Source organism: Oryctolagus cuniculus, chromosome 3 (genome assembly GCF_964237555.1).
Source record: "Oryctolagus cuniculus chromosome 3, mOryCun1.1, whole genome shotgun sequence".
NCBI classification, from domain to species: Eukaryota; Metazoa; Chordata; class Mammalia; order Lagomorpha; family Leporidae; genus Oryctolagus; species Oryctolagus cuniculus.
Genome location: NC_091434.1, coordinates 142,744,337 through 142,757,308, shown reverse-complemented (window position 1 = coordinate 142,757,308; position 12,972 = coordinate 142,744,337). Strand labels below are relative to the sequence as shown.

Here is a 12,972-nt window from a genome sequence, read left to right as displayed (position 1 = left end):
TTTTTTTACTTCCTATGATCTCTACCTTACCGTGCAGCCTTTCAAACCTTCAGGGAACATTGGATCAAGAATGAACGTGGGCATGAAACTTAGTCAGTATGCGAGGGAAAAAAAAGACTCTTTGGATAGGAAAAGTGGAGAAATGAGATGTAGCCTAGCGGAAACCCAAATGGCCAATAAGCATATGGAAAGATGCTCACTCTCCTTAGCATTCTGAGAAAAGCAAATTAAAGTCATAATCACACCCAATAGATGTGCAAAATTTAGGTCTGAGAATACCAAGCATTGTGTCAAATTGGGAACAGCGAAAGTTCTGGAACACCACCAGTGAAAATGGAAATGCCATGACAGTTTGTAGGTCATGTGTCATTATCTAAAAAAGAGGTACATGGCCTGTGCCCAGCAATTCTGTGCCAAGATACATACTTCAGAAAAATTCTCCCCTTTGTGCACAAGAGCCATGGAAGGAGTTGTCTTTAATAACCAAAAATTTGTAAGAGTCCTCATATTCATTAACAGAAGAATGAATAAATGTTATTATATATGAATGTAACCATCCAATAAATCACATACTTCATGAAAATCAATGAACTTATGGTACAAACATCAAAATAGAGCATTACCACAAATATATTTTGAGGGAAATTACAGAATACTAAAATGGAGGACATTTATAAAATGTTTAAAAATGCAAAACATTTTTCAAGGATTATTAATATTCTGATATTAAATACTATTTAGAGATGCAATTTCATGGGAACCTAAAAGATAAAGTACTGGTAAATAGAAACGTCAAATGCAGGACAATGGTGACCTTGTAAATGACAAAGTGGGAATACAAGTAGGGGGAGTTGTGTTAACCAAGGCAGTTTCAAAAACTAGGAGCAGTGGTGTAAGCATTAGTTCAGATGGTGGTATATAGGGATTGACTAATCTTACAACCTTTGAAGTGTCTGAAATATGTCGTGATAAAGTAGAAGAATTAGAACAAAAAGAGTCTACATGAATACGACACTTCTCTGGGACTCTAGGAATAACAGAATTGATTAAAAATGAGTCCAGGCCGGTGCTGCGGCTCACTAGGCTAATCCTCCGCCTTGCGGCGCCGGCACACCGGGTTCTAGTCCCGGTTGGGGCGCCGGATTCTGTCCCGGTTGCCCCTCTTCCAGGCCAGCTCTCTGCTGTGGCCAGGGAGTGCAGTGAAGGATGGCTCAAGTCCTTGGGCCCTGCACCCCATGGGAGACCAGGATAAGTACCTGGCTCCTGCCATCGGATCAACACGGTGCGCTGGCTGCAGCACGCCGGCCGCGGCGGCCATTGGAGAGTGAACCAACGGCAAAGGAAGACCTTTCTCTCTGCCTCTCTCTCTCACTGTGCACTCTACCTGTCAAAAAAAAAAAAAAAAAAAAGAGTCCAAAGCATCCCCAGCTGCCCCAGGTTGATGGAGAATCCTAATCTCAGAGAGGGTTTGCCCATTCCAACTCAGTTTTGAGTCCTGGCCCAATGGCCCAGCCATCGCACCAGCACCCTGTCTGATAAACATAATGGAGGGGTGAAGTTTCATCTGACCAGTCACATGGGCTGTCACATTTTCTGGAGGCAGACATAACCTGGATCCCAGGAAAGGCTTGATTGTCTTTTCTGGCCATTCCTTTACCACTTTCAAACAGGTCTCTTGCATTTGGAAAGAGGGATTGTTAAGCCAGTGCCATTAAGGACACCTTACTTAGGACCGTTTTATGCATATATTTATTTTTTTTACAGGCAGAGTTAGACAGTGAGAGAGAGAGAGACAGAGAGAAAGGTCTTCCTTCCGTTGATTTACCCCCCAAGTGGTTGCTATGGCCGGTGTGCTGCGGTCGCTGCACTGTGCCGATCCGAAGCCAGGAGCCAGGTGCTTCCTCCTGGTCTCCCATGCGGGTACAGGGCCCAAGCACTTGAGCCATCCTCCACTGCCCTCCCGGGCCACAGCAGAGAGCTGTTTTTAAGTGCCTTAAGTGGAGAAATTATTTCATAGCCTATACCTACAACTACAACAACAACAAAAAGCCAGCAATATGTTTAACTCTCAGAGTTCATCTCTGCTTTTTCATTTTTGGTGTTTGCAATCTTGATGGGCAAGTCCAAGAATGAAATTCCCAGCCATTTGCACTATCCATTGCAGAATTATCCTGGTCAGTTGGTGTCTCTTGAGCCACTCCTTTGACAACCTGTGAAAGCATGTCTTTACATTCCTCGTAGGTGCCTCAGCAAGGACAAGCACAATCACAATTTGCAAATTCAATTTTCAAGCACTGTGGTTTGTGAGGATAAAAATACCAATCCATGATAGAACAGTTCTCCAAAAATAAAAGTTATTCAGACATAATTGAAATTTTTAAAAACAATTATCTCAGACAACCACATCTTTTTGCATTTTAAGGAGGAAAATTTGTTATTCTGAATATCTTGTATGATGAATAATTTGCACTCAAAGCATTTCTAATAGCATAAAGCCACCTTCTAGCCAGCAGAACCTTGCAAACAATCCGTTGGGAGAGGACGAATGCCCTCACTGAAAATAATCAGAGAAACAGAAGCTTCCCTACGCTCAGAGGATGACCTGATGGCAGCTTCCTATTTGAAATCCAGGGTCTCAAATCTCCTCCATCCTGTTTTCCCAACAATGTTAATAATAGCCTCCATTCATTGAGCAGTCACCATGGGTCAGGCACTTTGCCGAAGCACTTTTCCTGCATTATTTCATGTCCTCCTCATTAACAACTTCATAAATAATGAAGTGTCATACCAGAAACCCCATGTACCAGGTCTTGCGTTTTCATCCAAAACCCATAACTACGTCTCAACAATTTTAAATTTCTACTGACTTGCATTGGAGATGGAAGTAAAGATGAAGAAGCAGCATGGGTAGTGTGCTTCTCAATATGAAGTCGTTTCTGAACTTCAAGAATAACCAGATAATCGCTTTTTTTTTTCAGTGTTTGATCATTATATTTGTTGGCAGACCTGGTGTCTCCTTGAATCACCTACAGTGAATCTAAGTATTATTCTAATTGATTTTCTCACTGCTTACTGAGAAATAGAGCACCTCTTTCACTAGTCTCATAAATAATTCCATTTCTCTATGTCAACGTTAATTGAACTTACCTCATGTTGTCAATCTCTTTCTCTTTCCCTTGCAGGTGATGTCATTGTCTATATTAACGAAGTTTGTGTCCTTGGGCACACTCATGCGGATGTTGTCAAACTTTTCCAGTCTGTTCCTATTGGTCAGAGTGTCAACCTGGTGTTGTGTCGTGGCTACCCTTTGCCCTTTGACCCTGAGGATCCTGCTAACAGCTTGGTGCCACCCCTTGCAATAATGGAGAGGCCACCTCCAGTGATGGTCAATGGAAGACATAACTATGAAACATATTTGGAATACATTTCTCGGACCTCACAGTCAGTTCCAGATATAACAGATCGGCCGCCTCAATCTTTGCACTCCATGCCAGCTGACGGTCAGCTAGATGGCACGTATCCACCACCCGTCCATGATGACAATGTGTCTATGGCTTCGTCTGGGGCCACCCAAGCTGAACTTATGACCTTAACCATTGTGAAAGGTGCCCAGGGCTTTGGCTTCACTATTGCTGACAGTCCTACAGGACAGCGGGTGAAACAAATACTGGACATTCAGGGATGCCCTGGACTGTGTGAAGGCGACCTCATTGTCGAGATCAACCAGCAGAATGTACAGAACCTGAGCCATACAGAAGTAGTGGATATACTGAAGGACTGCCCCGTTGGAAGCGAGACTTCCTTGATCATCCATCGAGGAGGTAAGAAACATTGGCCCAGCAATTAAATATATAGACAAAATAGTAGGATCCTTTACCATAATTCTGTTAAAATGGAGGTCTTTTGGGAGTGGAATTAAATCAGACTTTTGAAAATAAAGGTAAAGTAATAAGAAAGAAAAACGTGAGTACAGGAAGCTGTTCTGAATTTTGAGAATATGTCTCTTCCTGTTTTACATTACATATAATAATGACAGTGCTTTCAGTCATAGAAACATGATGGTATGACTTGGAGAGTAACAGCTGAATTCCCCAACTAAGAATGTGTTCTGTTTCAAAAGTGTGCTTTGGGGTGGGCATTTAGCCTAGAAGTTAAGATACCTGTGTCCCATATCCAAATACCTGAGTTCAATTCCTGGTTCTGGTTATTGACCAGCTACCGGCCAGTGCAGATCCTGGGAGGCAGCAGGTGATGGCTCAAGTAGCTGGATTCCTGTCACCCATGTGGAAGACCTGGAATGTGTTTCCAACTCCTGGCTTCAGCCGGCCCAATTCCTCTTTGAGTAATGAATCAATAGATGGGAATTCTTCCTCTCTCTCTGTCATAAAAAAATTAATTAATTAATGTATCAGTTCTGAAGAACTCAAACTGATTCACTCCTATTTTTTAAAACAAAGATTTATTTTATTTTTTTGAAAGACAGAGTTACAGAGAGAGGTAAAGCCAGAGAGAGAGAAGTCTTCCATTCCATTGGTTTGCTCCCCAAATGACCAATAGCAATGGCCAGAGCTGAGCTGATTCGAAGCCAGGAGCTTCTTCTGGGTCTCCCATGCCGGTGCAGGGGCCCAAGAACTTGGGCCATCTTCTACTGATTTCCCAGGCCATAGTAGAGAGCTGGATCTGAAGCAGAGCAGCCAGACTGCAACCGGCACCCATATGGGGTACTGGCACTGCAGGCTGGGGCTTTAACCTGCTGCTCCACAGTGCTAGCCCTTGGTTCACTATTGATTTCACTAAGAAACCTGCTGTGTTTTGAGTTGTACTTAGAATTCCAGGCTAGCAGGTGGAAACTGGTTCAACCTCTGCAACCTTAGTACAGTCCTTATAATGCCCATGGCGCACTGGGAGCTGTGCAGCTGTATAAATGCCATCTCGGAGTTCTGAGTAGAATTCTCCAGAATGAATTTTCTGCTGCTTCAGCAGTAGTTACCTAAGGTGTCTCCCATGACCTGGGAAGAAAGTCACTTAATGGGGTCAGAGCCGGGCCTAGTGTTCTGGATTGAAGTATGGCAATGGAGACCATGAGACAGGGGGAGAAGCCCTGAGCCTTGGGTCTTTCTTTCTCTGTGCCATCTCTATGGGAAGAGAATGGTGCACAGCAGAGAGTCCTCTTCCCCACTGCTCTGCGCTTGAATCTCAGTGAAACTAGGGAGAGGGAGGAGGGAAGGAACCATGACGAAAAGGATGCTCCAAAACAGAGTGTAAAGGAAAAGGTGCGAGCTAAGTCCTGGTTTTCCCACTCGGTCATTTGGAGACAGGACAGGTCCTGGAGCCTCAGCCTTCTTATCTGTGGCTCTGGGATATTAACACTACCTAACTGTGGTGGTGTTTGTGGTATTGAGTGGCCCAGATCAGGGTTTCACTGAATTTCTGTGGAGCTGAAGTGAACACAGAAGCCACGGCCAGGACAGGTCAAAAGGAGCAGTGCTGGGAGGAACTCGTGCATGAGGAACACGAGGCAAACCCATGTGATTGCCTATTCAGAGCCCTCAAAGCAGCATGAGAGTCCTCTCGGTGTGAAATGGAAGTGAAAACAGTCAAAGCTGAAAGAAGCGCCATTCCTGGTATATTTGTTTCTTTTTAGGTGTGTTTCCCTCTTAAGGAACTATTACATTATTGATTCCTTGCTTGAAAAGGGACCCAAAAAAGCAGGCATTTGTAAGCAGCATATACAAAGTATTATGTTCCTATATTAAAAAGGGAAATTAATATGATGGCAAAGCAATCTTAAATTTGACCTTCTCGAGTCATTGTTACAAAAGAGCACTTGAACTGCAATAATTAAATGTTGGCAGATTTCCTTAATTTCTGCCATCATTTGTTTAAGATTAAAAACAAATATTCCTAATTAAATAGTCATATGTTCATAATACCAATTGAAAATCAAATCTTGGGGACAGATTCTTGCTTTTAAAAGGTACAACTGAAAATCACTGCAGTAATATCCACTGTATGATTTGTAGAAACAAATTTGGACACATTTTTATATATAATGGCTTCTTTTTAAAAGCATAGCCTAGCAGGGTAATGTACTGTGAGATCCTTCATTTGTATTATTACAATTTGTGCATTTCTGAAAATGTTGAATGCACACCTGCTCTCAGCTAGACTACCCTGTTCTCATTCACTTGCTCTCTGGTCCTCTCTCTCTTTTGCTCTCATTTAAACATCAAGTAAGCAAAGTTTTGTTTGCATTTTATTTGTGTTTTGGAATGAGGGACTTGCTTTTACTTTTTGACTAGTGTAGAATGCAGAATGTAGCACCCTGTGATGCTTAAGGAACTTCTTGTCAAAAGCTTCTTGAGTTTCCCAAATTCCTACAATTTGCACTCTTCTGTCTGAAATTAATAGGAACTAGTGCTATGTTTTTGTGATGAGATTCACTTTGATTATCTTACTTTAGACAACTCAGAAGTGCTTATGACTTCATTCAGATAAGCCTAGATCTTCAAGAGCAGAATCACAGACTTGAGTGCTTAGATCAGGACCACGGTTGTTTTAAATTATTTATGAGGATTTTTTATTTACAAAGTAATAATGTTCATCATTTCTTCTTTAAAGCAAATGATGTCAGAGTCTACAATGAAAAATAATCCTCTGTCCTATCTCCTAGTTTCAGTCTTTCCAGAGGCAAGCATGTTTTGTGTTTATATTCCAGGAAGTTTCTAGTCTGCAAACACGTACAATATGATTATATTAATTAATTTATGAATATATTTATTAATGAATTTATGAATATACCTATGAAAAGTAGTAGATTTAATGTAGATAAGATGATATTATACATACACATACCTTTCTTTAAAATATCTTAGCTATTAAGGTGAATTTAATTTTTTCAAAAAATATCATGTGGCATAAGTTACATGCCATGAAATTAATCAGTTGTAAGTAGATAACTCATTAAGTTTTGTTACAGTGATCCAATTCTGTTTCGCTCACCAGATTCCTTAGAACAATCTGATCTCTCCTAGATCTAGCCCCAGCTACCCACTAATCTGCCTTCTTAATAGTTTTGCTTTCCTAGAATTTTTTCAATGAATGGAACTATACAAGGTGTAGTATTTTACCTAGCATATTGCTATTGAGAGTTAGCCAGCAGGTGCTAGGATGGGGTAGCTTGTTTTCTTTTATTCTGTTGTATGGACTTTTTTTGGTCACCATTGGATGGACATTTGAATTATTGCCAGTTTGGAGCATTTAGGAGTCACATTGGTGTGACTATCTGGATACAAGTGTCTATGTGTGCCTATGATTTCATTTTTCTTGGGTAGATTATTTATTTAAACTGTTAAGAAATTGTCAGAATGTTTCCCGAAATGACTATACCATTACCATGTTTTGAATTGTACTTAGAATCCCTAGCAGCAAAGCATAAGGTTTCCAATTTCTCCCCATTGTTTCTCACACTTAATATAATCAGTCTTTTTTATTAAAGTCATGCTAGTGAGTGTGCCATGACACCTGTTTATGGTTTTAATTTACATTTCCTTAATATTTTCATGTGTTTCCCTATTTTATTGTTTACTGTCATTCAGATTTTTTCTTTGGTAACATGTCTTCATTCAGATATTTTGCTTATTTGTATATTGGGCTGCTTTTCTTTTTTTTAAGATTTTATTTTATTTATTTGAGAAGTAGAGTTACAGACAGAGAGGAGAGGGACAGAGACAAAGGTCTTCCATCCACTGGTTCACTCCTTAAATGGCTTTAATGACTGAAGCTGAAAATACGTGAAGCTAGGAGCCAGGAGCTTCTTCCCAGTCTCTCACGTGGATGCAGGGGCCCAAACACTTGGGCCATCTTCCACTGCTTTCCCAGGCCATAGTAGAGAGCTGGAGTGGAAAAGGAGAAGCTGGTACACAAACCGGCAAAAATATGGAATGCTGGCACCACAGGTGGAGGCTTAGCCTACTACACTACAGCGCCAGCCCCCTGCTTTTCTTCTTATTAAGAATTCTTTATAGATTCAGAGTATGAATCATTTATATATTCTCCTGGTCTGTAACTTGTCTTTTCATTTTCTGAATGATGCCTTTCAAAGCACAATGTATATGATTTTGATTGAGTCCGACTTATCAGTTTTCTTATACAGATCATTCTTTTGGTGTTATATTTAAGAAATCTTTTCTAACTCAAGGTTACAAGAGTTTTTCTCTTTTTTTAACTTTTATTTAATAAATATAAATTTCCAAAGTACAGCTTTTGGATTACAATGGCTTCTCCCACCCCATAGCTTCCCTCCCACCCACAACCCTCCCATCTCCCGCTCCCTCTCCCATTCCATTCACATCAAGATTCATTTTCAATTATCTTTTTTTTCTTTTCTTTTCTTTTTTTAAACTTTTATTTAATGAATATAAATTTCCAAAGTACAGCTTATGGATTACAATGGCTTCCCCCCCATAACTTCCCTCCCACCCGCAACCCTCCCCTTTCCCTCTCCCTCCCCCTTCCATTCACATCAAGATTCATTTTCAATTCTCTTTATATACAGAAGATCAGTTTATCATATATTAAGTAAAGATTTCAACAGTTTGCACCCACATAGAAACACAAAGTGAAAAATACTGTTTGAGTACTAGTTATAGCATTAAATCACAATGTACAGCACATTAAGGACAGAGATCCTACATGAGGAGTAAGTGCACAGTGACTCCTGTTGTTGACTTAACAAGTTGACACTCTTGTTTATGACATCAGTAATCACCCTAGGGTCTTGTCATGAGCTGCCAAGGCTATGGAAGCCTTTTGAGTTCACCAACTCTGATCATATTTAGACAAGGTCGTAGTCAAAGTGGAAGTTCTCTCCTCCCTTCAGAGAAAGGTACCTCCTTCTTTGATGGATGACCTGTTCTTTTCACTGGGATCTCACTCGTGGAGGTCTTTCATGTAGGTTTTGTTTGTTTGTTTGTTTGTTTGTTTGTTTTTTGCCAGAATGTTTTGGCTTTCCATGCCTGTAATACTCTCATGGGCTTTTCAGCCAGATCCGCGTGCCTTAAGGGCTGATTCTGAGGCCATGATCAATTTAGCATATAGTAAGTAAAGATTTCAACAGTTTGCACCCACACAGAAACACAAAGTGTAAAGTACTGTTTGAGTACTAGTTATAGCATTAATTCACATTGTACAACACATTAAGGACAGAGATCCTACATGAGGAGTGAGTTTTTTTTCTAACAGTTGTATAGTTTTGGTCCTTCTATTTGGGTCTATGAACCATTTAAGATAATTTTTGTAGCTAGTATGAAGTAAATATCTAAGGTCATTTTTTTCACATGTGTATATTCAATTGTTGTAGCATCATTTGTTGAAAAAGCTATTTTTCCCATTGAATGTTCTTTGTAATTTTGTCAAAATGAGTTAGAAGAGGTGCCAGAGCTGTGGCTTAGCGGGTAAAGCTACCTCCTGCAGTGCTGGCATCCCATATGGGCACCATATCCCAGCTGTGCTAATTTAACTCTCTGCTATGGCCTGGGAAAGCAGTCAAAGATGGCCCAAGTCCTTGGGCCCCTACACTCCTGTGGGAGACCCAGAAGAAGCTCCAGGCTCCTGGCTTCAGATTGACTCAGTTCTGGCTGTTGCAGCGATCTGGGGAGTGAATCAGTGAATGGAAGACCTTTCTCTCTCTCTCTGTCTCTCTCTCTCTCCTTCCCTCTCTCTGCTCTGCCTCTCTCTAATTCTGCCTTTCAAATAAATACATTTTTAAAAAACATGAGTTAGAAGAAATTTGGTTTATTTCTAGGTTCTCTTATCTTATGATCTGTTCATAACTATGCTAATATCACACTTTTTAGGTCACTGTTGCTATATGTTAAATCTTAAAATTAGACAGTATTAGTCCTCCAACTTTTTCTCTTTTTTCAAAATGATTTTCACTATTAACATTTCCATGGAAATTTCCATAAGATTGACTTTTAAAATTATTTTGTTAAATAAATGCTTGTTGATATTTTTGTGTTGCATTGAGTCTAGCAGTTTGCCAACTTAACATTGAAATTTCCAATGATAAATGTAGCATACATCTTCAGTTATTTTGATTTTAAATTTCTCAGGAATGGATTGCAGTTTTCAGTGTACAAATCTTATACTTCTGCTAAACTTATTCCTGTTTTATTCTATTTGATTCTATTGTGAGTGCAGCTGATTTCTTAATGCCATTTTCAGATTGTTCATTTTGATCTGTAGAAGTGCACTTGGTTTTTGTTTATTATCTTGTACATTGCAACTTTATTAAATTCACTTTTTGGATCTAGAGGCTTTTTGTAGTTTCCACTGTATTTTCTACACAGTTATTATGGCATCTGGCAATGAAAATAGTTTTATTTCCTCCTTTCCTGTTTGTGTGCCTTTGATTTCTTTTCCTCACCTTAATACACCAGCTAGAACTTACAGTGTCACATTGGAAACAAAAAAAAAGAGGTTTGCCTGGTGGCCAATTTTAGAGGAAAAGCATTAGTCTGAATCCATTTAGTATTACTCTAGGTGTAGCATTTTATACGCTCTTCATCACATTGATAAAGTTTTCTTTTATTCTTTGTTGAAAATTTTGATAACCAATTAGTCATCATTTTCTTCCAGTATTTTTCTGCTCTGTTAGGACAATTTAGTTATTTGGGCTTTATTTTATTACTATGGTATATTCTATAACATGGATTTTAAATGTTGAACCAATTTTGCATATCTGAGTTAACCCTACTTGGGCATGACAAGAACTGAAGTATTTTTTGTAGTTCCCTGGATTCTGTTTGCTTTATTTTGTTCTGGATTTTTTAACTTATTTGACACAGAAATCGTTCTTTTATTTTCTTTACATGTGACATCTTTGTCTAACTTTAGGAACAGGGTAATAGTGACCTATAAAATAAGTTGGAAAGTGTTCCCTCCTCTATTTATGAAACAGTTTGCATAGGGTTGACATTATTTCCATTAAAAATGTGGATAAAATTCACCAAAAAACCATTTAGGCTGGGCTTTTATTTGTTGGAAGATTTTTAGTTATTAGTTTAATTTCTTTCCTTAATTTATTAGGTCAATTCTAATTTTCTATTTCTTCTTGTCAGTTTTTGGTAATTTATCTACTTGTATGGAATTTTACAATTCATCTAAATTGGTGAATTTGTCAGCATAAAGATTTAGATAAAATTTTATGAAATTCTTTTTAAAAGAACCAATTTTAGGGTTCATTGATTTTCATTCTGGTTTTCTGGTTTTCATTTCAATGTTTTCTGCTCTGATCTTTTAATTTCCTGTTTTACATTGTGTTTGATTTACTTTACTGTATTTCTCAGGTAAAAGCTTAGGTTAACGATTCTATTTCCCACTCTCTAATGAAAGCATTGAAAACTGTATGTTGTTTTGTTGTTGTTGTTGTTGTTGTTAAATATTTATTTATTTATTTGAAAGGCAGAGTTACAGAGAGACAGAGGCAGAGGAAGAGAGGGTCTTCCATCCACTGGTTCACTCCTCAAATGGCCACAATGGCCAGAGCTGGGCCAATCTGAAGTCAGGGACCAGAAGCTTCCTCCAGGTCTCCCATGTGGGTGCAGGAGCCCAAGGACTTGGGTCCTTTTCTACTGATTGCCTAGTCCAAAGCAGGGAGCTGGTTCAGAAGTGGAGCATCCGGGTCTCAAACCAGCGCACATATAAGATGCCAGCATTGCAGGTGATAGCTTTACCTGCTATACCCCAGCACCAGCCCCGAAAGCTGTAAGTTTTTTTTAACTTTTATTTAATGAATATAAATTTCCAAAGTACAGCTTTTGGATGACAATGGCTTTTCCCCCCCTATAACTTCCCTCCCACCCACAACCCTCCCATCTCCCGCTCCCTCTCCCATTCCATTCACATCAAGATTTATTTTCAATTATCTTTATATACAGAAGATCAATTTAGCACATAGTGAGTAAAGATTTCAACAGTTTGCACCCACATAGAAACACAAAGTGAAAAATACTGTTTGAGTACTAGTTATAGCATTAATTCACATTGTACAACACATTAAGGACAGAGATCCTACATGAGGAGTAAGTGCACAGTGACTCCTGTTGTTGACTTAACAAATTGACACTCTTGTTTATGGCATCAGTAATCTCCCTAGGCTCTTGTCATGAGTTGCCAAGGCTATGGAAGCCTTTTGATTTCACCAACTCCGATATTATTTGGATAAGGTCGTAGTCAAAGTGGAAGTTCTCTCCTCCCTTCAGAGAAAGGTACCTCCTTCTTTGATGGCCCGTTATTTCCACTGGGATCTCACTCGCAGAGATCTTTTATTTAGGTTTGTGGGGTTTTGTTTGTTTGTTTGTTTGTTTTTTCCAGAGTGTCTTGGCTTTCCATGCCTAAAATACTCTCATGGGCTCTTCAGCCAGATCCAAATGCCTTAAGGGCTGATTCTGAGGCCAGAGTGCTGTTTAGACATCTGCCATTCTATGAGTCTACTGTGTTTCCTGCTTCCCACGTTGGATTGTTCTCTCCTTTTTAATTCTATCAGTTAGTATTAGCAGACACTAGTCTTGTCTATGTGATCCTTTTGACTCTTTGTCCTATCATAATGATCAATTGTGAACTGAACTGATCACTTGGAATAGTGAGATGGCATTGGTACATGCCACCTTGATCGGATTGAATTGGAATCCCATGGAAACCATTTTACTCTAAGTACTTTTTAGCTGTATTACATAAATTCCAAAATGCTGTTACGCTTTTTCACAATATCAAGATATTTTCTTATTTTCCTTGTAATTTCTTCTTTGACCCATGGGTTACTTAGAAATCTGTTGTTTATTTTTCAACATTTGGAATTTCCAAATTCTTTTTCTGTTATTAACTTATAACAATTCTTCTGTAGAAGAGAACACGTTTCTATTATTTCAATCCTTTTAAAAATGTGTTGAGACTTGTATTCTGACCTGG

The 12,972-nt window shown here is 39.2% G+C and overlaps 1 protein-coding gene across 21 annotated transcripts in view; it reads left to right on the top strand.

Annotated features, from left to right (window-relative positions):
- MAGI2 (membrane associated guanylate kinase, WW and PDZ domain containing 2) overlaps positions 1-12,972 on the top strand; it is a 1,584,028-nt gene that overhangs the window by 1,297,128 nt on the left and 273,928 nt on the right. For all 21 annotated transcript variants that reach the window (XM_070071222.1, XM_070071223.1, XM_070071215.1 and 18 more), the window contains one exon: positions 3,183-3,821. In XM_070071222.1, coding sequence (XP_069927323.1) covers positions 3,183-3,821 — 639 coding nt within the window. The remainder of the gene's footprint in view (positions 1-3,182; positions 3,822-12,972) is intronic.